This window comes from Oncorhynchus nerka, linkage group LG22, assembly GCF_034236695.1.
Source record: "Oncorhynchus nerka isolate Pitt River linkage group LG22, Oner_Uvic_2.0, whole genome shotgun sequence".
Taxonomy (NCBI): Eukaryota; Metazoa; Chordata; class Actinopteri; order Salmoniformes; family Salmonidae; genus Oncorhynchus; species Oncorhynchus nerka.
The window spans coordinates 27912718-27936030 of NC_088417.1; the positions used below are offsets into that span (position 1 = coordinate 27912718).

Sequence of the window (23313 nt, forward strand, 5' to 3'; positions counted from 1 at the left end):
ACCGCTCAGGGATTTCACCATGAGGCCAATGGTGACTTTAAAACAGTTACAGAGTTTAATGGCTGTGGTAGGAGAAAACTGAGGATGGATCAATAACATTGTAGTTACTCCACAATACTAAATGAATAGACAGAGTGAAAAGGAGGAAGCCTGTACATAATAAAAATATTCCAAAACAAGCATCCTGTTTGCAACAAGGCACTAAAAAACGACTGCAAAAAATGTTGCAAACAATTACATTTTTTTTTCTTGAATAAAAAGGTTTATGTCTGGGGCAAATCCAATACAAAACATTACTGAGAACAACTCTCCATATTATCAAGCGTAGTGGTGGCTGCATCCTGTTATGGGTATGCTTGTAATCGTTAAGGACTGCAGAGGCAAAATCCCAAAGAAAAAGCTGGTTCAGTCTGCTTTCCACAAGACACAGATGAATTCACCTTCAGCAGGACAATAACATAAAAACACAAGGCCAAATCTGAACTGGAGTTTCTTACCAAGAAGACAGCGAATGTGGACAAGTTATAGTTTTGAAATAAATCTGAGTGAAAATCTATGGCAAGAACTGAAAATGGTTGTCTAGCTTGACAAACAACCAATTTGACAGAGTTTGTAGAATTGTTTAAAGAATGATGGGCAAATGGTGCACAAGCCAGGTGTGGAAAGCTCTTAAGACACTTACTCTGAAAAACAGCTGTAATCACTGCCAAAGGTGATTCTGACATGAATTGATTCCCCTTAGTACTTATGCAATCAAGATAAATAAAACACTAGTTATATATATATATATATATACACACACTTCAATTTTTTTTTTACAAATGTTACAATTTTATTCCACTTTTACATGATTATTACATCAATAATAAACCCACTTTGTAAAACAACAAAATGTGGAAAAGTAATGGGGTGTGAATACTTTCTGAAGGCACTGTAGCTAATTAGCACAGGTGTTCGCGTGTCTTCCGGTTGTTTGTCTTCCGTAAATGGCCATGTGGGAACACTAACCCTAAATAAGGTGTGTAGTAATTTAACCTTTTTTTATGTATTATTATTTTTCGATGATATGAACGCAAGCGATCTCTTTTATTGTTCAGAACAAGCATCGGAGCTCTTAACAAAACTTCCCGCGCAAGATACTATACTGTGCGTTAAAGGTAGTTAAGCGTCTAGCTTACCATTTAACTTTTTATTATTATTTTAAGACAAAACCCCCAAAAATACTGCTCACACTCACAACAGTAATATCTTATGGTGTTGTCTTAAGACGGTGGGAAGAGAAATGTTAATCGACTTCCCATCTACAGTTAGTTGGTTCTATCAGTCTGCTGTAGATAAAGAATAACTGAACTGTGGTTGTTACAAAAACGAGTAGTCTCATGACCAACTGTAGTGGCTGCTTGAAACACGAGTTTACTGTTTTTATAGTTATAGCCTACAGGTCCCAGTAGGGTACATGTAACAATGTATTCAAACATATAAATATACATTGTTAGACAAATACATAATGCGTAGAGCAGTAGCCTACAATATGTAGGAATGGGACCGATTTTGCCTTAGTTAATGAACCTTCTTTTTTTTTTACATCTATACATTTAACTCACTGCCAATGATAGGCCTAATTCTAACAAAGCTACATTTGGCATTGAATATTTCTTCAGAAAATCTCATTCTTTAACATAATTGTTGATCAGTGAATCCATTGTATTCTAAATATGCTCGTCACTGACAGCTCAAACAATATTGGCAAATAAGACCAAAGCAATGATTCCTTTAGGTAAAATCTGAATGTGGAGGATGGGTCATAATAACCGACTGTGCTTACCTGCACACACACACCACTGTCAAAACAAATATTTTCTTCTTGAGTGTGTTCTGTAAACTAAAGAAACCAAAACAATTCGCAATGCTCTCTTATATACGATTTCGTGTGAAGAACGGTAGGCTATATTACCCATTGCAGGACAGTAAGAATGTTTATCTATTTCACTCTTTAAAATAAAAAAAAAATTGAAAAATTGAGCATACCTTACCTTGTCTCACTCAACTCTTGAAACCAAATTCAAGTCCGTCGGCAAATAGCCAACGAAAAGGGGGGCTGTCCTTACTCAGTGAGTGTTGATTGGTTGAGGAGATGTAAAGGCAAAGAGTATCTATTATATTGACAAGAGAGCCGAGTGACCGCTTGTGATCAATGAATGACGGCAAGCGAGATCAGGTAGGACCATTCTAGCCAATGAGAGGGCAGATAACCATATGAACAACAGGCACAACCTAAGTAAGACTGTGTCTCTTACCAGTTCATTCTGGTTTTGTATTCTGATCATGAAGTATAGTAGTCTGTCTGGCTAACTTGTGCTCGCACGTCAGCTTCGCTGAGCAGTGCAGAGCTGTTGGGAAGGAAGTTGTTAAGGAAGTGAGTTTGTGTTTATACAGGACCGCCCGCCCGCCCTCACCTACCGTTAACCAATCATGTCAATATGGCGCCCCCCGCATTGTTACAACATTTGAGAGACGCATAGCTATGAAGTAAAGAGCTCAATTTGGCCTGGCGTGCCTCGATGCTCCGCGATTGCGTCACACCATCCATACGGCGTATCCGACCACATGTCATATGAAGTTTTTAAATTTGTAATTAAATAATTAATATATTTTCTAAATTGTAATTATTTTATTTTTTTATTTTTATTACCAATGTAGAAAAATCTGTATACATACAATAAGTACATAAATAGACAATGATAACATATGATTGGAGGTACAACAAATGACAGATTATACAAAGACCTTAAAAGAAACACACATATTGATTGTTTTAACAACTTTCATATTAGATGAATATACACTGCTCAAAAAAATAAAGGGAACACTTAAACAACACAATGTAACTCCAAGTCAATCACACTTCTGTGAAATCAAACTGTCCACTTAGGAAGCAACACTGATTGACAATAAATTTCACATCCTGTTGTGCAAATGTAATAGACAACAGGTGGAAATTATAGGCAATTAGCAAGACACCCCCAATAAAGGAGTGGTTCTGCAGGTGATAACCACAGACCACTTCTCAGTTCCTATGCTTCCTGGCTGATGTTTTGGTCACTTTTGAATGCTGGCGGTGCTTTCACTCTAGTGGTAGCATGAGACGGAGTCTACAACCCACACAAGTGGCTCAGGTAGTGCAGCTCAACCAGGATGGCAAGCAGCAATTTCAGCAAATTGCAAATCATTGTTGGCTGACTGCAGCAGCAGTAGTACGGGTTCAACGAGCCAAACCCAATATAGTTGGTTACGAATGTTTGATCTTGAACAGAACTTACAACATAAATCAACATGTCTCAATCAAAATTGTACAGAAAAGAGTTGGACTCTGTACCTGAACAAATGTCAAATCATATTTTTTGCCGAGATGGCCAGTCAATTTGAGTATTTTTTAATTTAATTTAATTTTTTATTATTTTTATTAACAACAAATCAATACATAAAGCACATGAGGGAACACAAGCATACATAGATTACAAACAATGGAAAATTGAGCTAGGGGGTACAATATCACATTACAATTACACAAGGACCTTAAGGGACATGCATATACTTACAATTCTAATAGCTTTTTTGTTAGTAGAGCATTTAACCGTCTTAAAATACAGTTCAATTTCTTTTTGTAGGGTACGAAAATGTGTTTTTCTGTTTGTAAATTTACATTTGTGTATATGAAATTTGGCCAAAAGAATAATGAAATGAATTACATAAAAATGTTTCAGCTTATTTCTATTGTATGTAAAGAATCCAAACAGTACATCTCTCCACAACAGTGTAAAATCTTCATAAATGTGTTCAATTATAAACCTACTGATGTCTTGCCACAGTTTTCTTACATGCATACAATGCCAAAAAAGATGCAACACTGTTTCTGAGTGGTCATTACAATAGGAGCAATTTGAGTTGATGTTTTCCTTAAACTTCTTCATATAGTGGTTGGCAGGATAATATTTATGAATCATTTTTAAGGAAACTTCCTTAATTTTGTTAACAAGTAGGTATGTGTGTGGCAACATCCAAACTTTTTCCCAACAGATATTATCAATAAATCTATTCCAATAAGGCATGACATAAGGTATAGATACAATATCCTGCTGAAGCAAGGATCGTATCGCTCTGTTGTTGAATGGACCAAAAGAGAAACAAATCTTTCCTACTGATGAGTCAACAGGGTCAATAGAAGGTAGGCTCTGAGGGTCAGGTCTTGACACGTTCCTGAATAACATAGCAACACCTGAGGGAATGGCATCTAAAACAATTGCAAAATCTTTAGGTGTTACAGGGACCTTGTAAAGTGATAAGAATTCTTTATAACTGAGTAAAAGACCCTCTGCATTTACCAGTTGGCTCACCAATAGGATATTATTTCGGAACCAATATAAGGTATATATGAGGTATTTTTATACAATATATCCCGATTATTCCATATATAATATCTGTGTGGAGAAAAATTGTGTTTATAAATTAAGGACCATGACAAGAGAACCTGCCGATGAAAAGCAGAAAGTTTCACTGGAACTTTGTCAATATTATAATTGCAAAACAACATGAAGTTAAGGCCACCAAAAGTAGAGAAGACATGATGAGGAATAAAATTCCAGATAGAAGTGGGTCTTCTTAGGAATTGTTTTATCCAATTGATCTTAAAAATATTATTTAAAGTAGTAAAGTCCAGAAAATCCAGTCCACCATTCTCATAAGTGCTCATTACAACAGTTTTCCTAATGTAATGGGTACGGTTTCTCCAAAGAAAGTTGAAAAGCATCTGGTCTATCTCCTTGCTTATTTTACTGTCAAGATATAAAGATAGAGCACCATATGTTAGTCTAGAGATACCTTCAGCCTTGGTTATCAGGACTCTACCTTTTAAAGATAAGTCCCTCTGTAGCCATTGATTTAGTTTCTTCTGGGTTTTTTTAATAAGAGGGTTAAAATTTAGTAAGCCTCTAGACTTCTGATCCTTTGTAATGGTTATGCCTAAATGTGTAAGTTCTTCTTTTACTGGAATACCATAATATGAAAGTGTCACACAATCTTTGACAGCTATGAGTTCACATTTATTAATGTTAAGATATAGAGCAGACGCGTTGGAAAAGGATTGTATCACATTGATCGATATGGGAATTTGGTTAGCGTCATTCAGAAAAAGTGTAGTATCGTCTGCCAGCTGGCTTATAATAATTTCTTTACCAGCTATGGAAATACCTTGTACAGGAATATTATTTAAAGAATTTGAAAGAAGTTGGGTGATTAATAAAAACAAGTACGGAGAGATAGGACAACCTTGCCTAATTCCTCTCTTTAACTCAAATCTAGGTGAGGTGCCATGTTTCAATTTGATAGAGCTGTTACCATTTGCATAGAGAGTCTTAATAGCCTTACAGAAAAATTCCCCAAAGCAAAGTCTCTCAAGGGAGTGGAAGAGGAACTGATGCTCTACTGTGTCAAATGCTTCATAAAAATCTAAAAACTAATATGAAGCTATCCCCAGTTATTAGGTCTGAGTAGTCAAGTATGTCTAATACTAGTCTGACATTGTTAGAAATATGTCTGTTCCTCATGAAGCCAGACTGTGTTTCATCAATGATTGCATCCAGGACTTCTTTAATTATTTTTGCAAGTAGTAAGGCTAATATCTTATAGTCATTATTAAGAAGACAAATTGGACGCCAGTTATCGATGAGCAGCACTTATTTTTTAGGCTTAGGTATCAGTGTTATTAACCCCTGACTCATTGTAGGAGGGAGAACATTGTTTTTAATACTCTCTAAAAAGATGTAATTCCATCAACACCTGGTGATTTATTGTTCTTTAGATGTTTGATAGACTCTATAATCTCTTCAACTTTGATGGGTTAATCACACTGTTTAGATTCTTTATCACTGATAGAGTGAACATTATTCAGTGAGTTAAAAAACATGGATTCCTGACAGTACGTAGAGCTATACAATTTTCTGTAAAAATTGCTACAGTATTTAGCAATTAATTTTTGGTCATCTGTAATAACGCCATCAATGTTTAACTTATGGATAGTGTTATTTTTAGAGTGAGATTTCTCAAGTCTAAAGAAATAGGATGAATTCTGTCCTCCCTCCTCAATCCATTTTTTCCTAGATCTAATAAAGGCTCCTTCTGCTTTTAATTGATATATACTGTATTATCCAGTTTATTTTGTAACTCAATTAGTTTCATCTTCTCCTCCCCCAAGAGGTCGGCTGGGGACCTCTGAGAAAGGGAAGTTATCTTAATGATCACCTTTTCCTCCTCAGCTCTTATTTTCTAAGGTATTTGGACATCTCAAATTTAAAGAGCTCCCAGTTCTTGCAACAAGATTTTTCTTCACAAGCCCTTTCCCAAAAGTGTGAGAGCAGATCTTTAACCTCAAATTTAACTATATCATTATTTAATAATGAGCTATTTAGCTTCCAGTAGGATGCTCTACCAAGGTTCGTATCAGGGGTCAATATGTTGATATCAATGTAGTCAATTTGAGTAACGTTAATGTGTATTCTACGTAATGACACCGTTTTACGTTATCACGCAATGACATCACAACGTCATTTAGCAACAAATCAACCTGCCCTGAAAATGAGTTGGCAACACTGGCAGTGAGCACACGGAAAAACAAGATGATTCACCTCTAGCAAAGAAACATGTTACTATTATGTTGCAACTATTGTAACGTGTAAAATCGTTCATAGTTACAATGTGTCGTTTCTTCTACCAGGGCTGAAGATATAAATAGAAATCTATATTTCAATACAGCCAAACAGTTTTGGTGTTGTTTTTAGTAAGATATTAACTATTATTTAACTTACTTTTGATGAATGTGGTCCCCAGGAAGAATTTCTCCGCCTTCTTGAACAGCTAATGGGGATCTGAATAAAAATCATGTGTGAACAGCAATAAAAGCGACATGTATAGGCCTATGCTGTTCCTTACGTTTAGAGAGACATTTTTTAATTTTTATTTATTTATTTAAAAAAAATTGTTTTATTAACAACAAATCAATACATAAAGCACATGAGGGAACACAAGCATACTTAGATTACAAACAATGGACAATCGAGCTAGGGGGTACAATATCACATTACAATTACACAAGGACCTTAAGGGACATGCATATACTTACAATTCTAACAGCTTTTTTGTTAGTAGAGCATTTAACCGTCTTAAAATACAGTTCAATTTCTTTTTGTATTTAGAGAGACATTTATGAATAGGCTACAGTGGCCAGTTACGTACATATGAAACCCATGGACACACATACATTCACGTAGGCTAGCCTAATGTATTTACGTTGTGCTGCAGGATAGCGTGTTCTTTCACACGGTGGCGTTATCTCTCATGACTTCGGTCTCTCCCCCTATTGAAGTGAGTGTCATGTAGGAATCTGGGGGCACCGCTTCCTGCTTGAAAAGGACACCCTAAAAAAGGAACGTCAAAATGGTTCGAAGCAGACAGACCAGAGTACTGTTCCTGAATGACATGGAGCGACTAGAGAGGACTCTGTTCCGACTAGAGCAAGGTATGTAGGCAATGGCCATTCAAATCCTGGGCAACTTCACATTTGCACTTGCGAATAATACAAACAAAAACTACTGGGTATAATTTGTGGAACGTTCCAACAGGAATCTGTTCCAAAAACGTCGTAAAGTACAAGGATGCCCACAAACAACGCATACAAAGTAGCATGACCAATTCACCTCGCTAACTAACCACGTAGTTTATTCTTAACGTTTTAATTCACGTGGTGAGTGAGTATCTTATTCTGCCGCTATACAACTTTGTATGCGTTGTTTGTTGGCAACCTTGTTATTTACGAAGTTTTTGGAACAGACTCAGTCATGCGAATTATAGGCTATTTAAAGTTTGTCATTATTAGACAATTGTTTTTTTGTATGGTGCTATCTTGCTTTTATTTTACCCCCAGGATGGATATTATTCCTGCTGTTGAAAATATAGACATTGAAATGCACATTTAGTTAATGGGGGAGTGGTAGGCTAGGCATGGGCTGAACATTGCTATGCATTTGACACTTGAGTGAAGTAGCCTATCTTGAAATATTCTAGTGAAAAGTTTGCAGCTATAAATAGCATGGTAAAAGGCCTTGTGTTCTCTGTGGCTTAGCTGTACTGTTTCTACTGTTTGGCAAGATCAATTGCTTGGGCGGGCATCACTTCAGACATTGGATTTGTTTTTAAACTGAGTTTTAATGCACATTTGATTGGCAGGACACCATAACAGCTGCCTATGTGTTTTCCAAGTTGACATTTTACCATTAGGACATTATTAGTTCCAGTCATTGTCCAGGGTGAACCTTTCTGATTTCACTGTAGACTCCAGCAGTGCTTTTAGCACATATCCTGCTTGTGTATTACTTGTTATTATATAATGACATACTATTATTATTCTACCATCAGGCTTTGAGCTCCAGTTCCGGTTGGGGCCCACTCTGCAGGGGAGGCATGTGCAGGTCCACACTAACTACCCTGCGGAGGGAGAGAAGTTTGACCGGCTTAAGTTCTGGCCTCTGAACTGGATAAACCCAACAGGGAGAGAGGATGACTCGGACAAGTACTGCAAACTGGACCTGCAGGTGGCAGGGTCCTACCAGTATTACTTTTGTGCTGGGTAAGAAAGCACTGTTTCTTGTTCAGAAGGAGTGTACACACATCTAGTTATTTGCAGGGTACAAGATAGATTCCCGTTCACTGTTCTGTGTGCAGTACTTTCACATTGAATCAAAATGTACTAGATATGTGGGGTTGTTGGTAAGCCAGCACTGTTTATCCACTGTTCTTTTTGATTTCTGACATCTAATCATGATGTGTTCGATTGAAAACAAGACATGAGTCACAATGTAAACTGGTGAATCACAGTTAAATCCCTGTCTGTGACACCAGTCTCCGAGAGTGTCTCAGGGGGAGTGAGATATGCAAAAAACATATTTCCATTTCACGCCTCACACTTGTACAGGTTACCCACTTGCACATGCAGTGAAACAGGACTATATAAGCACCCTATAACCCTAATAATAATTCTAATAATAAATATTATTATTTAACAAACCTACAGGTGATTTTGGGGCTCAACCTCAATAGTCAACCCTTTTATCTCATACACGTTATGCTGTTGATTGATCTCGTTGCCTGTTGTATTGCCTGATCTGGTCTGTGATTCCTAGGACTGAAGAGAAGACTGGTAGTGGCTACATAGTGGTGGACCCAGTGCTGCGTGTGGGTGCTGATAACCATGTCCTACCCCTGGACTGTATTGCCATTCAGACATACCTGGCCAAGTGCCTGGGGCCTCTGGACGAATGGCAGGACAGGCTCAGGGTTGCCAAGGAGACCGGTGAGGGGCAGAATGGGATACCATAGTCAGCTGGCCAACAATCAGAAGCATGGCTATTGTCTTCGTCAGTATAAATGGGTTTTTCTCCTGCTCGGGTTACGTGGTCAGGAAAAATTCCCGTCCTCCTCATAAGTGTCACACTGTCACATATTTAATTTGGTTTAAATTGCTGAAGTAAATAATTATTTTTGAAAGCACAGCAATTGTTTTTGCTTGTTCTTAATCATGTGTCTGCAGTTCAAAAGTACAGATACTAACAAATACAGAGTTCATCTTTATTGGTTCATCGTATAGATTGTGCTGTACAAAGAGTTGTGGTTTGGGGGATAATCACACAGTGGTTGAGATCTGTTTGGTTATACTGGTGGGCATTGACCCATTCTAATATCTGCGAAAAATATTTGCAGTGTTTGTTTCTTAATATCTGTCTGTCCAGACACGCATTGGGTTCATTGCAAAACATGTAACGTACCTATAGCATAATTGTTACTGTGGGTTCATAGATTAACATTTCTCATTCATAATATATTTTTATCTAAACTCTCTCTCTCTCTCTCTCCCTAGGTTATAACATGATCCACTTCACCCCGCTGCAGAAGTTAGGGATGTCTCGCTCCTGCTATTCTCTGGCCGACCAACTGGAGCTCAACCCAGAGTTTTCTACTGAAGGGAAGAACTACACCTGGAAGGATGTGGGCAACCTGGTGGAGAAACTGAAGAAAGAGTGGAACATGGTCTGCATCACTGACGTGGTCTACAACCATACAGGTATTGTTTTAGTATATAGTGCACCACTATAGTCCCTGGTCAAAAGTAATGAACTATTAAAGGAATAGGGCATCATTTGGTGCACTCTACACATGAGCATCGGCTCACACTGTCTCGACACAGTAGGATGAATGCATTCCATTTTGTGAATGGTGGTGTGGTAGGCTACGTAACATACCGCTTGGATATGTAAATACCTATCCATGCTGCCATTTATAGAGACAGGGGATCTCATCTCTAAGCTCTTCAGAAGATAGTGTTTCATGAAGAGTTATGGCTGACCTTCTGGGTACTATTCCCAAGCCACAGGGAAGGCTTGCAGGACTGACTGATAGTAAAATATGGGTTAGCAAAGTCTCTTCTCAGATAACCTGGGTTTGATATAATATATAACTTTGCAGAGGTGATATGTAGTAGCTCCCTTTTTAAAATGGCCTTAATACTCTTCATAATCTTCAGGACAGCAAGTGGCTTTAGTGTCCAGAATTTTCAGATCTTTGAAAATGACATACTTCACAAGTTTAGAATCCAACACAAAACATAAATATTTGCTTGTAAATCTTTCAATCTTTCATCTTTCATAGTCATGGTGTGAACCCATCATAAAATGCAATGGGGTAAATATCAAGAGCCTGACTGAAAATTTCCCATGTTTCTTACCCCTTATCCCTTTCAAATATACCAAATACAGTGTGTTATTTTTTGTGGGTGTTTTACCCCCTTTTTTTCTCCTCAATTTCGATCTTGTCTCATCGCTGCAACTCTCCAGCGGGTTCAGGAAGCGAAGGTCAAGTCATGCGTCCTTGGAAACATGACCCGCCAAACCGCGGTTCTTAACACCCGCCTGCTTAACCCGGAAGCCAGCCGCACCAATGTGTTCGGAGGAAACGCCTTTCAACTGACGACTGAGGTCAGCCTGCAGGTGCCTGGCCTGCCACAAGAGCGCGATGAGCCTAGTAAAGCCCACCCAGAAAAACCCTCCCCTAACCCGGACAACGCTGGGACAATTGTGCGCCTCCCTATGGGACTCCCGATCACGGCTGGTTGTGATACAACCCGGGATCGAACCCGGGTCTGTAGTGACTCCTCTAGCACTGCGATGCAGTGCCTTAGACCGCTGCGCCACTCAGGAGGCCCAATAACAGGGTGTTTTTATACAGCAAAACAAACAATGTTACCCAAGATTCCAGCTTAAAAGGAAATGCATGTATATTTATCAAAATTGTATCATGAATATATTGCAGGGTCATGGTGACTCAGGCCCTTCTAGTAGTTTAAAGGCTATGACAGAGAAACTGGTGCCAGGTTGTAGTGGACTTTGGCAACCACTCAAGTATGGTCAGCAGGACTACTGCCAATGCATTAGCCAGTATGCGAGGAGAGATTTGCATCCTTTACATCATGTGTTAATGGACAGAGGAAGATGGTATGTGAACAGCAGGTTATCCTATATCCTTACTAGAAGTACACAATGAAAATACTGATTTAATAAACATGTTTGACTTCTTGTCACCAAACATACATTTGATCAATTCAATGGTAACAACCATTGTGATAACACTAACAGTACAAATTAATAGAACAATCATGTGTTGGATGTCCATAGCAACGGTGAAAGTTGAAGCACTTAGTCATAAATTGAAACAATCATGTCACAGAGAGCGCACAGTCAAACAACCACATTTATTACAATCCACTATTAGGCAAAAATGTCATCAGAAGCTCAGCTTCACACATTGTGCTGCAGACATGGGGGAGCCATGGTTATCTTTCCACCCCTATCATAAGCACCAATAACTAATGAAGGTGTGAACATGGTGTGGCAGTGTGGCAACATTTTAAACACCCCTCACTCAGTTGCCTTTGAAGACACAGGATGCATCCCAAATGGCATCATATTCCCTATTCCGTGCACTACTTTCTGGTCAAAAGTAGTGTACTATATAGGAGATGGGGTGCCATTTGGGACACAGACAGTGTCATGGAGTGATTGGCTGGTTCATTGCAAAGGGGAATACTTCAATCTGACCTTCAATGTGAAGAGGCTAAATGCTGACCGAGGAAACTGAGACCATGATGCAAGAGCCACAGCTGCCTCTGCAATGTTTGTCCTATGTAAAGGGCAATGGTGTTAGGGTGCACTGCACAACTCCTACCCCTTTAGTGTTTTTAAGTTTATTGATCTCTTAAGTACGACCCGCAAATGACCATTCAAGCAATGTTGAATGTGTTCCAAATATGTCTTATTCCATGACATTGGAGAGAATTCCCTACTGGGGTTAGATCCATTCTTCCTCTGTCATTTTTAACAACTGTTACCTTCTTTCCCTCCTAGCTGTGAGTAAGTGGTTGTGGCTGCACCTACTGGGCACACACTGGTTGAATCAACGTTGTTTCTGCGTCATTTCAATGAAGTGACGTCTGTGCCCAGTGTGTATGGCTACAACCTAGTAACAGTTAGTAACAGCCCCTCTCTCTCCTTAGCTGCTAACAGTAGGTGGTTATGTCTACACCCTGAGTGTGGCTATAATCTGGTGAACTCGCCTCACCTGAAGCCAGCCTGGGTGCTGGACAGGGCTCTGTGGCACCTCACCTGTGACATCGCAGACGGGAAGTACAGTGGCCATGGTGTTCCTGCTCACATCGAGAATGAACACCAACTCCACGTGAGTTGGTTGGGTTACCCTTCTGTTTTGTACTGTATTGAAATAGGAAAATTGTCAATCCAATTAATGAAGAGATATTTTGAGTAACCCTACTTTCAACCCAAGTGTCCCTCTTAGGACAAAGTTGGATTGATTGATTGCCTCCTCTTGTAGATGCTGCGAGGTGTCCTCTGGGATGAGATCTACCCCAGGACCAAGCTGTGGGAGTTCTACCAGGTGAACGTGGAGAAGGCTGTGGAACAGTTCAGGAAGCTGCTTCAGGCAGGTAAGGGCTACCAACCACTCAGGACTTGTATTTCAGTGTCATTACATTGAATTATGTTGAATGGGATGAATGGTGAATGATGTTTTTAATATCACTTGAGCCACCCCAGGAAATCATTTGAAACAAGTTATTTGTGTTCCAGATATTGTGCTTCCACTGTTGAAGTAGCAATCAGCTCGCACTAAACATCTGGTGCACTAATCTTCTTCAGTATTTTTGTGTTTGATGTTTTCTACCCAGGAGGCAAAGCAGTGAGATTAGAGAATGAGGATAAGAAGCGTCTGAGGATCCTCCCGGACCCCCATTGTCGACGCTTCGGTAACACCGTGGACATGACCTCAGCCTTGGAGACCTTCATACCCAATGGGTGGGTTCGCTTTAGGATACACCATTACAGAGAGCACAGAGGGCTAACATGAATAATATGCATGTCAATCTCTCCTGGTCCAAAGTGGAGGAGCGATTAACTTCACTACTACTTGTATTTGTGAGAGGTATTGACATGTTGAATGCACCAAGCTGTCTGTTTGAACCACTGGCACACAGCTCGGACAACCATGCATACCCCACAAGACATGCCACCAGAGGTCTCTTCACAGTCCCCAAGTCCAGAACAGACTATGGGAGGCTCACAGTACTACATAGAGCCATGACTACATGGAACTCTATTCCACATCAAGTAACTCATGCAAGCAGTAAAATTTGATTTCGGGAACAGCAACTGTGAAGCAACACAAACATAGACACATGTATACGAACACACAATACTATACGCACATGTACACATGGATTTTGTGTAGTAGATTTATAGTAGTAGAGTAAAGGCCCGAGTTCACACACTTAATGTTGTGAAATCTTTTATGAATGTACTATAATGTATAACTGTACCACTGGAAGACTAGCTGATGCCTTGGCAGGAACTAATGGGGATCTATAATAAATTCAGCAGCAGACCTGCTCATAGAGTCACTGCTATGCCGATCACCTTTCTTGTAGCGTATTCTACCTTCTATAAGACAATTACTTTGCTTGTTAACCCATCTTTGCATCCGCTAAGACACTTTGCAAGGGTGTTTTAAACCCATTTGAGATAAACAGGAATTCTTTGAAGCAATGATCCAGATTTATCTTAAGATGGGATTTGCTTTGTCACCACTGTTGGGTCTACAAATGCTTCTGTGCCACTCATATAGTTACATATTGCTACACCCGGCATAACATCTGCTAAATATGTGGATGTGACCAATAAAATTCGATTTTGATTTCCAGCAATGAGCCCTCATCCATCCAGGAGTGTTGTAACTGGTTGAGGAACAGACTGGAGGAGCTGAATGTGGAGCGCTATAAGGAGATGCACTACCATGAGGAACAGGCCACCAACTGCATTGTTGGAAATGTAGTGTACGAACGCCTTGCAGACCACGGGCCTAAGTTGGGACCTATTACCAGGAACCATCCAGTGGTGTGTGGATATTTCACCTTCCCGTTTGAGGACAACTTGACCTTTGACCAGGAAATGCAGCTGATGAGCCAGACAGACAAAGCGTGTCACTTCCTGGCCCACAACGGCTGGGTGATGTCAGACGACCCCCTGAGGAACTTTGCAGAGCCAGGTCAGCTGATAGTTCTGTTCTAACTATTTCTACAGACCGGTCGAGTTAAACAGATAGAACATGCTCAGTATTCACATACTTCTCTTTGAAAAGTTTGTAAGGACCTTGGGTATTTACTGACCACTTGACATGAAAACATGTAGTGCCCGAGTGGCGCAGCGGTCTAAGGCCACCAGCGGTCTAAGGCCGTCTCTATCTCAGTCATAGAGACGTCACTACAATCACCCTGGTTCGAATCCAGGCTGAATCACGATGGGTCGTGACTGGGAGTCCCATAGGGCGGCGCACAATTGGCCCAGCGTCGTCCAGGTTTGGCTGGTGTAGGCCGTCATTGTAAATAAGAATTTGTTCTTAACTGACTTGCCTACTTAAATAAATGTGAAATAAAAACATTTGATTTATGGTACATTAGGATTGTTATATCCATCCTATGCCAGAAGATGATAATGTACTTTTCCTTGAGAAATGTGACTATTTTCTAATATAAGGTTTAGATATCATTTGATTTCAACCCAACTAGTGTGATGGTGTGCAACTCCCCTGTGTCCTCCCTGTCTCTAGGCTCTAATGTGTACCTGAGGAGGGAGCTGATCTGCTGGGGAGACAGTGTGAAGCTGCGTTACGGTGAGAAACCAGCGGACTGTCCCTACCTGTGGGCCCACATGAAGAAGTATACAGAGATCACAGCCCAACACTTTGCGGGCGTGCGCTTGGACAACTGTCACTCCACTCCTCTACATGTGGCCGAGGTACAGTATGCTGATCTGACTGTAGATGCGCCATTCATAGCTACATATCCTGGTGAATATTTTCAGTGATACACTTAGGGTGCGTTCGTAAATTCACTTTGGCTATCTCATCTGAGAGTGCGAGAGCGCAGAATAACTGATGAATTTACGAACACGCAACACCCTCTGAATATGACCGGTGTCAGTAAACGTTGGCAATTTCTTTTTTTACATTGTTTACATCTGTGAGCTTGTGTGGCCTACCACTTCGCGGCTGAGCCGTTGTTGCTCCTAGATTTTCCACTTAACAATAACAGCACTTACAGTTGACCGGGGTAGCTCTAGCAGGGCTGAAATTTGACGAACTGACTCGTTGGAAAGGTGGCATCCTATGACGGTGCCACATTGGAAGTCATAATAAGTCATAGTACGCTGAGCACGTGATAACTATAAAGCCCCACTCCACATTTAATTCTAAATGTCTACTGCTTACTTGATCAAATTTTTCAACTAGGCTATAAAAATAATGTTGCATTCTATCTGTGCTGGCTTTTGCTGGCTACCTGAGACCTTAAACAAATAGGTAGGAGGACATTCAGCCTACATTAATAAATAGCTGACAATCAGCCTAAATGGGTAATGGAAGCACTATAACTTTTGTGGTTTTTATTTCGACACTTGGGTTTTGCAAAAAACAAAAAAAATAGTTACGTCGTTATGTCCAGCTGTTTTTACTGATGCAAGATAGTTAAATGGAAATGCACCCTAGCAGGAAATTGTTGCATCTATACTAAACAAAAATATCAATGCAACATGTAAAGTGTTGGTCCCATGTTTCATGAGCTTTTGCCGAAGAATAGAATGTTCCTTTCTCTAACATAAGCCGCCTCCAACGTCGTTTTAGAGAATTTAGCAGTACATCCAACCGGCCTCACAACCGCAGACAACGTGTAACCACGCCAGCCCAGGACCTCCACATCTGTCTTCTTCGCCTGCTTGATTGTCTGAGACCAGCCCTTTTGTGGGGAAAAACACTCCCAGGCCCATGGCTGCACCCCTACCCAGTCATGTGAAATCCATAGATTAGGGTCTAATAAATGTATTTAAATTGACTGATTTCCTTAGATGAACTGTGAAATTGTTGCATATTGCCTTTTATATTTTTGTTCAGAATATTTTCTAACTTTCTAAATTCATGGAAACATACAGTAGCTACTATTCTTGGGCTCCCGAGTGGCGCAGTGGTCTAAGGCACTGCATCTCAGTGCAAGAGGCATCACTACAGTCCCTGGTTCGATTCTAGGCCCACAATTGGCCCAGTGTCGTCCGTCATTGTAAATCCTAATTTGTTCTTAACTGACATGCCTAGTTAAATAAAGGTTTAAAAAAAAGATCTTATTTTTATTGCTCGGCGAAAAACTTTCTGAAGATATTTCAAAGTTTTCTAGATTCAAAATTGGGTTCCCCTAGTCTCAGAATGTGTGATTCTATTGGCTGTTCCTGCCCTTGTGCATTCAGAAAGTATTCAGACCCCTTGACTTTTTCCACATCTTGTTACGTTACAGCCTTATTCTAATATGGATTCAATTTAATTTCTTCATCAGTCTACACACAATATCCCATAAGGACAAAGTGAAAAACAGTTGTTTTTGTGTGTGTGTATATATATATATATATAAAAAACGGCAATACTTTATTTACATAGGTATTCAGAATGTTAAAATAGCTAGTGTCAAATAAATATGTACGTAGTATTCAACAAAACAATTGAACCCACGTAGCCCTTAATGTTATTATGTAGGGAATTATGACACTTCATCATGCATATTAAGGCTTTATGAATGCTACATGTCACCACTCTAAGTGAAGTTTTACCTTGTGCTCTGTAGGCGATGCTGGCAACAGCCAGGGGGGTCAGACCTAACCTCTATGTGATAGCTGAACTCTTTACGGGCAGCGAGCTGATTGACAATGTGTTTGTAAACCGCCTGGGGATTACCAGTCTGGTCAGAGGTACTGCTTCTGCCTTATCGTACTGTCGGACTGTGGGAACTGGACTGATGCATTCTGACTGAGCATGATGCTAAATGTTGGTTCTTTCTTTCCTTCTCTTTCTTTCTTTCGATAATCTTATTCTCTTCTTCTGCCACGGGCTTACTTTGAATCTGACATTTTCATCATACTTATCCTGATCAAATTCTCCTTCATTAATGTATATCTTTACTACCTTTCCCAACACCACTCTCTCCTCCTTTCCCACTATTAACATTTTGTTGCATGGTAATTGACACTTTGCATGGCCCCCCCACCCCGTGTGAGATGTTTTCATATTTTCCCTCTTTCTTGCCTAGCCTGTCCCCCTTCACATCTCTCCTCCTCTCTTGTCTCATATCTAATCTCACTTTCTAAATCCCCTCCTTTCCTCTGTTCCTCCTATCTTTTCTCATCTCTGTCTGATTTCCCCCCCCCCCACACACATGCCTTTCTTGCATTGCATGCCCTGGCTTTGTCCTGTGGTGTGGGTGGCTGTGCTGTGTGTAGTACATGCTGGAGAGAGCTCGCGAGCTGAAGCCTGACCTGTATGTGGTGGCTGAGCTGTTCACGGGCAGCGAGGAGCTGGACAATGTCTTTGTCACTAGGCTGGCCATTACCTCCCTCATCAGAGGTAAGAGCCTGGGTAATGCACAAATGGCACTTAATCTATAGCCTGTCTGCCAGTCTATTTGTGCAGTCTCGCCAACTCCTTGACAATGAGCAATGGAGTTGACGATCACAAACAGATCTGAGACCAGTCTACACATCTGATAGAAATAGAAAAATACATGTTTGCTGTTTTCTGTTTTGCTTCAACATGTGGCATGGATATGTGTTAGTGAAGTTGGCTATTGGCTTTGTTCATGGTATGAAATACCTTTTTTATCAAATATTGATACACGGGAAACTGAATAAATCTGCAATTGATCGCCTCTTGGCTAAAAAAGGACCGTTGGTGGTAATATTTGAAGTTAACTGAATTCATTCACTATTTAAATCAGCCTGGGTTATTTGTTTTCTTATAAATGACTGCAATGACCATATTGGCTATAACCATTTGCCTGTTCTACAATAACAATATAATCTGTCTCTGTCTTCCTCAGAGGCTATGAGTGCAGGGGACAGTCATGAGGAGGGCAGGCTGGTCTACAGGTTTGGTGGAGAGCCTGTGGGCTCTTTCGTCCAGCCCAGCCTCAGACCTCTGGTGCCCTCTATCGCCCATGCCATGTTCCTGGATGTTACTCATGACAACGAGTGCCCTGTCCAGGTAGTTTGCAGTATGTAGCTGGGGTTACCCATGACAAGTCCCCTATTCAGGTAGTGTATGTTGTTACCCATGACAATGAGTGTCCTAATTAGGTAGTATACAATATGTCACTGGAATTTGTCAACATCCCTATTTATACCGAATTAAAATATAAACACAACATGTAAAGGGTTTGTTTCAGGAACTGACATTAAAGATCCACATTTTTTTCCATAAGCACAAAAAGCTTATTTCTCTCAGATTTTGGGCACAAATTTGTTTACATCTCTGTTAGTTAGAATTTCTCCTTTGCCAAGATAATCCATCCACCTGACAGGTGTGGCATATCAAGAAGCTGAATAAACATGATCATTACACAGGTGCACCTTGTGCTGGGGACAAAAGGCCGCTCTAAAATGTGCAGTTTCATTACACAACACAATGTCACAGATGTCTCAAGTTTTGAGGAATTGGCATGCTGAATGCAGGAATGTCCACCAGAGATGTTGCCAGATAATTGAATGTTGAGTAAAGTCTTTGCAGATGAGCAGGGACCCTGAGCATTTTTTGTTTGGTGTTTTTGAGAGTCAATAGAAAGGCCTCTTTAGTGTCCTAAGTCTTCAGAACTGTGACCTTAATTGCCTACCGTCTGTAAGCTGTTAGTGTCTTAACGACCGCTCCACAGGTGCATGTTCATTAATTGTTTATGGCTCATTGAAGATCTGAAGTTATTTGGATTTTTACTAATTATCTTTGAAAGACAGGGTCCTGAAAATGGGACGTTTCTTTTTTTGCTGAGTTTGTAGTAGTGTTATTGTTGATCGATGTTGTGACTGTTTGTTGGTGTTATTTATTTACTATTCCTCTTCTGTGTTGTAGATTCGCTCTGTGTACGACTCCCTCCCGAGCTCTGCTATCGTCTCCATGGCCAGTTGTGCTACAGGCAGTACTAGAGGATATGATGAGCTGGTCCCTCACCAGGTATGAAAAAGGGCCATGATTATCAAAAGTGTGTGTCTTTGTGAGCGTGTTGTAAAGTGAGTTCACTTCAAAGACAAAACTGTAAGCTAAAATCTCTTCTATATTTATCTTGTCTATATTGAAACTGCTGACAATGTATGAAACGGACAGTGTTTAGTTCTACGTTTGATTCCAACTTCCTGTGTGTTCTTTGTGCAGATCTCTGTTGTGAAGGAGGAGCGCTTCTATCCAAAGTGGAACTCTGAGGCCAAGCCCTCCTCTGCAGGGGAGGTGAACTCCCAGAGTGGTATCATCGCTGGGAAACTGGCCCTCAACAAGCTGCACCAAGAACTGGCCTCTAAGGGCTTCTCGCAGGTTAGATGGACTTCTAAGATCCACTCTGAGACATGCACTGGGCACATAGCCATGGGTACGGATGGGCAGCTATAAAGCATGCTCAATACAGAATCTCTATGGAAAGTGCTTTCTAGTCCAGGACCAGGCTTATTGAAAATGGCCATCCAGAAACTGGACATGGGGAACTAAACTGAATTGCTCAGCAAGGGACTTAACCTGAGAGAAGCGGAAACACTTTTGAGGGAATATTGAATTGTAGAGTTGCAGAGTAAGTGCTTCTACTGAAGAACACAACAAAGAAGTGTGCGTGTGTGTGTGTGTTTGTTTTGCAGGTATATGTGGACCAGGTGGATGAGGATATAGTGGCAGTAACCAGACATTGCCCCAGCACACACCAGTCTGTGGTAGCTGTGTGTCACACTGCCTTCAGGAACCCCAAGACCTATCAATATAGACAGGAGGTTCCCCCCATGTGCATCCCAGGTACAGTACCCCAGTTTCCCTCAATCCTACTCCTGGAGAGCCACAGCCAAAATAACAAAAGCCAGAACTACTGTGGCTCTCCAGGAGCCAGATTGAGTATCACCGCAGTAGGCTATCTATCACTAATCATCTTGATATCACTTCCTTTAGTAGTTTCCATGAAAACCCAGATCAGGTCAGTGTCGACTGTGTTCTCCTGCAGGTAAAATAGAGGAGGTGGTACTGGAGGCCAGGACCGTGGAGAGGATAACTGGGTCGTACCAGAAAGACCGGAAGAGCATCAACGGTCTCCCTGACCACACATTAGAGATCAGAGAACACATCCAGGTAACACGAGAACAGCACCATGGAATTACTACTTTACACCCTGGTTTAGAATACTAGTTGCAAGCTTATCCCTCTAGTCTATCATTCCTTTCTATTGAAAGAAGTGGGCCAGGATTTGCTCAGGTCGCAGAGTTGGCCATGTTTGTTTTCTTGTTGAATGGTTATGGTAGTCTCATACACACTTGGTAAATTACAGAGTGTAGTGTAGCACAAAACAGGTTTTGTTCTTGGGTCTCTTCATTCCAACCACCTGTATATGAATTCGACTTAATTTGAAAGACACTGATGGTGTAAACACTTTCTACTCCAACTGTCTTGCAGCTACATGACAGCAAGATTGTGAAACAGGATGATGTCATGTGTAAGGGCCGCAGTGAATTTGTCCAGGAGATTGAATTCGAACACCTCAGCCCTGGTAGTGTGATAGTGTTCAGGTAAGAATACACTGTCCTATTGAGGTCATTTCACGTGCTGTATATATCAAGTGTCTAGGAGTAGGAGTCTCCCCCGTGTCCATACCATATGCATTTATGATCGGAAAAACCAAAACTGATCCTAAATCAGCACTCCTACTCTTGAGTCATGCCTTACGAGTCTGTAACCCGTGGTCTTTGTCCCCAGGGTGAGTCTGGACCCCAGGTCCCAGGAGCTGGTGGGGGTTCTGAGGAGACACCTGGTCCAGTTCAGTGACCATTACAAGACGGGCAGTATGCCTGACAACAACGCCCCAGCCATACTCACTACTCCTCTGGCAGCGTACGTATACTCTAGATAATTCTTTCACTTGGTAAATTGATGGTTACTTTTGTAAGGAATCTCAGCCCATAACTCTGCTAATATCTGACCCATTAATTGCAACATAAGACATGTTAACTAATTAAGCAACTGCTGTAAGACTTTTTCATAGGCTGTCTTCCACTGGTAAATGTTAATCCAGCCTACTGTTAATCTTCCTACCTGTCTGCTCCCTCCCAGTATTATGTCCAAGGTGACCCTGGCGGACATGAACGTGTTGCTGTTCCGTTGTGACGCTGAAGAGCAGGAGGACGGTGGAGGCTGCTACAACATCCCTTCCTGGATGAGTCTCAAGTACGGAGGCCTGCAAGGTACAAAACAAGGGGCTTTCTGGAAAATCATGACTCCTACTGCATGCATATTGCAGTGTTCACCGTTTTGTGCCGGGAACCGTAAAACTATGATCTTTCATTTACCAGTCAGGACCGCCAAGCTACCCTTCCTCCTTTTAGGGACTAATTACATTGAAATGGATATGTATGATGAGTTTGTTTGTCAGATGGAGTAACCTCTTTTGACACTCACAGGTCTGATGTCGGTGATGGGGGACATTCGTCCCAAAAACGACCTGGGACACCCCTTCTGTGACAACTTGAGACGGGGAGATTGGATGATCGACTACGTCAGCAACCGGCTGGTCATCAAGGGAGGAGCACTGGGCGAGGTAAAACATGACAAACCTCACCATGGTGGCATCCCAAATAGCACTCTGTTCCCTATGTAGTGCACCTCTCAAAAGTAGTGCACTAGTGCATAGGGAGTAGGCTGCTATTTGGCACCCAGATCTGGTCAAGATGATGTCTATTCCTTTGGGTCCACTCAAATGTTTTTGAGAGCCATGGTGATTCTTCAATTGGAACTTTACAGATCCTTACCAAGCCTTACCACTCATACACTCAGCATCATTGTTGTATTGCATTGATTATGTCTATTTAGCCTGCTAACTGGCCATAGACACACACAGTTTTGCTGTTTTAATTAATATGTCTCTTGATGTCCCTTCAGGTAGGCAAGTGGTTCCAGGCCATGTTTACCTATCTGAAGTGCATCCCTCGCTACCTGGTGCCATGCTACTTCGACTCCATCATTGTTGGGGCTTATACCACCGCCTTGGATATTGTGTTCAATAAAATGTCAAAGTAGGTTGAATAAAAACCAGCTATTCCTATTCATAAATGAAATCGAAACATCTGAATTTGTAGTACTTAAAAATAAAATTGTACAAAAATAATTCTGTTCTGAATGAAAGGTGAAACTTGAAATCATTCCTCAAACTTCTAAATTCAGCTTGTCATCTCTGTGTGTTTGTCCTCTGGTTCTCTAAGCTTCATCCAGACCGGTTCCACCCTGGTGAAGCAGTTAGCTCTGGGCTCAGTACAGATGTGTGGAGTGGGCCTGCACCCCGCCCTTCCCCCCCTGGCACCCACGCTGCTTGACGTGCCCTACCGTCTCAATGGGGTTACCAACGAGAAAGAGCAGTGCTGTGTGTCACTGGCTGCAGGTAAGGCATTTCATTCAATACAACTCTATTCTGGGCAATCCCTACTGGGGACCAGCCAATCAGTCTATATACTTACAGATACATCCACACACTTTAGCTCTCTCTCTCTCTCTCTGTCTCTCTCTGTCTCTGTGTTACCGGTTGGCTAATGGTTGTCTGTCTGATGTTAC

General features: G+C 41.0%; 2 protein-coding genes across 8 annotated transcripts in view; one reads left to right on the forward strand and one right to left on the reverse strand.

Moving 5' to 3' along the window:
• The window catches only part of frrs1b (ferric-chelate reductase 1b), a 25262-nt gene extending 17839 nt beyond the window's left edge, over nt 1–7423 (reverse strand). For 2 of the 5 annotated variants that reach the window (XM_029626625.2, XM_029626626.2), the window contains exon 1: nt 2034–2389. Coding sequence is in view for 1 of the 5 variants with exons in the window: in XM_029626624.2 (XP_029482484.1) it covers nt 2298–2327 (30 nt within the window). In the remaining 4 variants the exon portion in view is untranslated. Of the gene's footprint in view, nt 1–2028; nt 2395–6860; nt 6921–7341 lie in introns of those variants that run through there. The other 3 variants (XM_029626627.2, XM_029626624.2, XM_065007110.1) reach the window with 3 other exon arrangements.
• LOC115105065 (glycogen debranching enzyme-like) overlaps nt 7373–23313 on the forward strand; it is a 23542-nt gene continuing 7601 nt past the window's right edge. For 2 of the 3 annotated variants that reach the window (XM_029626618.2, XM_029626620.2), the window contains exons 1-21: nt 7373–7570; nt 8467–8677; nt 9231–9400; nt 9965–10168; nt 12653–12834; nt 12988–13099; nt 13340–13466; nt 14369–14712; nt 15274–15461; nt 17982–18105; nt 18578–18741; nt 19600–19701; nt 19900–20055; nt 20370–20520; nt 20723–20847; nt 21169–21281; nt 21469–21603; nt 21823–21953; nt 22170–22306; nt 22648–22781; nt 22968–23143. In XM_029626618.2, coding sequence (XP_029482478.1) covers nt 7489–7570; nt 8467–8677; nt 9231–9400; nt 9965–10168; nt 12653–12834; nt 12988–13099; nt 13340–13466; nt 14369–14712; nt 15274–15461; nt 17982–18105; nt 18578–18741; nt 19600–19701; nt 19900–20055; nt 20370–20520; nt 20723–20847; nt 21169–21281; nt 21469–21603; nt 21823–21953; nt 22170–22306; nt 22648–22781; nt 22968–23143 — 3268 coding nt within the window. In that variant the 5' untranslated portion in view covers nt 7373–7488. Of the gene's footprint in view, nt 7571–8466; nt 8678–9230; nt 9401–9964; nt 10169–12652; nt 12835–12987; nt 13100–13339; nt 13467–14368; nt 14713–15273; nt 15462–17329; nt 17454–17981; nt 18106–18577; nt 18742–19599; nt 19702–19899; nt 20056–20369; nt 20521–20722; nt 20848–21168; nt 21282–21468; nt 21604–21822; nt 21954–22169; nt 22307–22647; nt 22782–22967; nt 23144–23313 lie in introns of all 3 variants that reach the window. The other variant, XM_029626619.2, reaches the window with a different exon arrangement.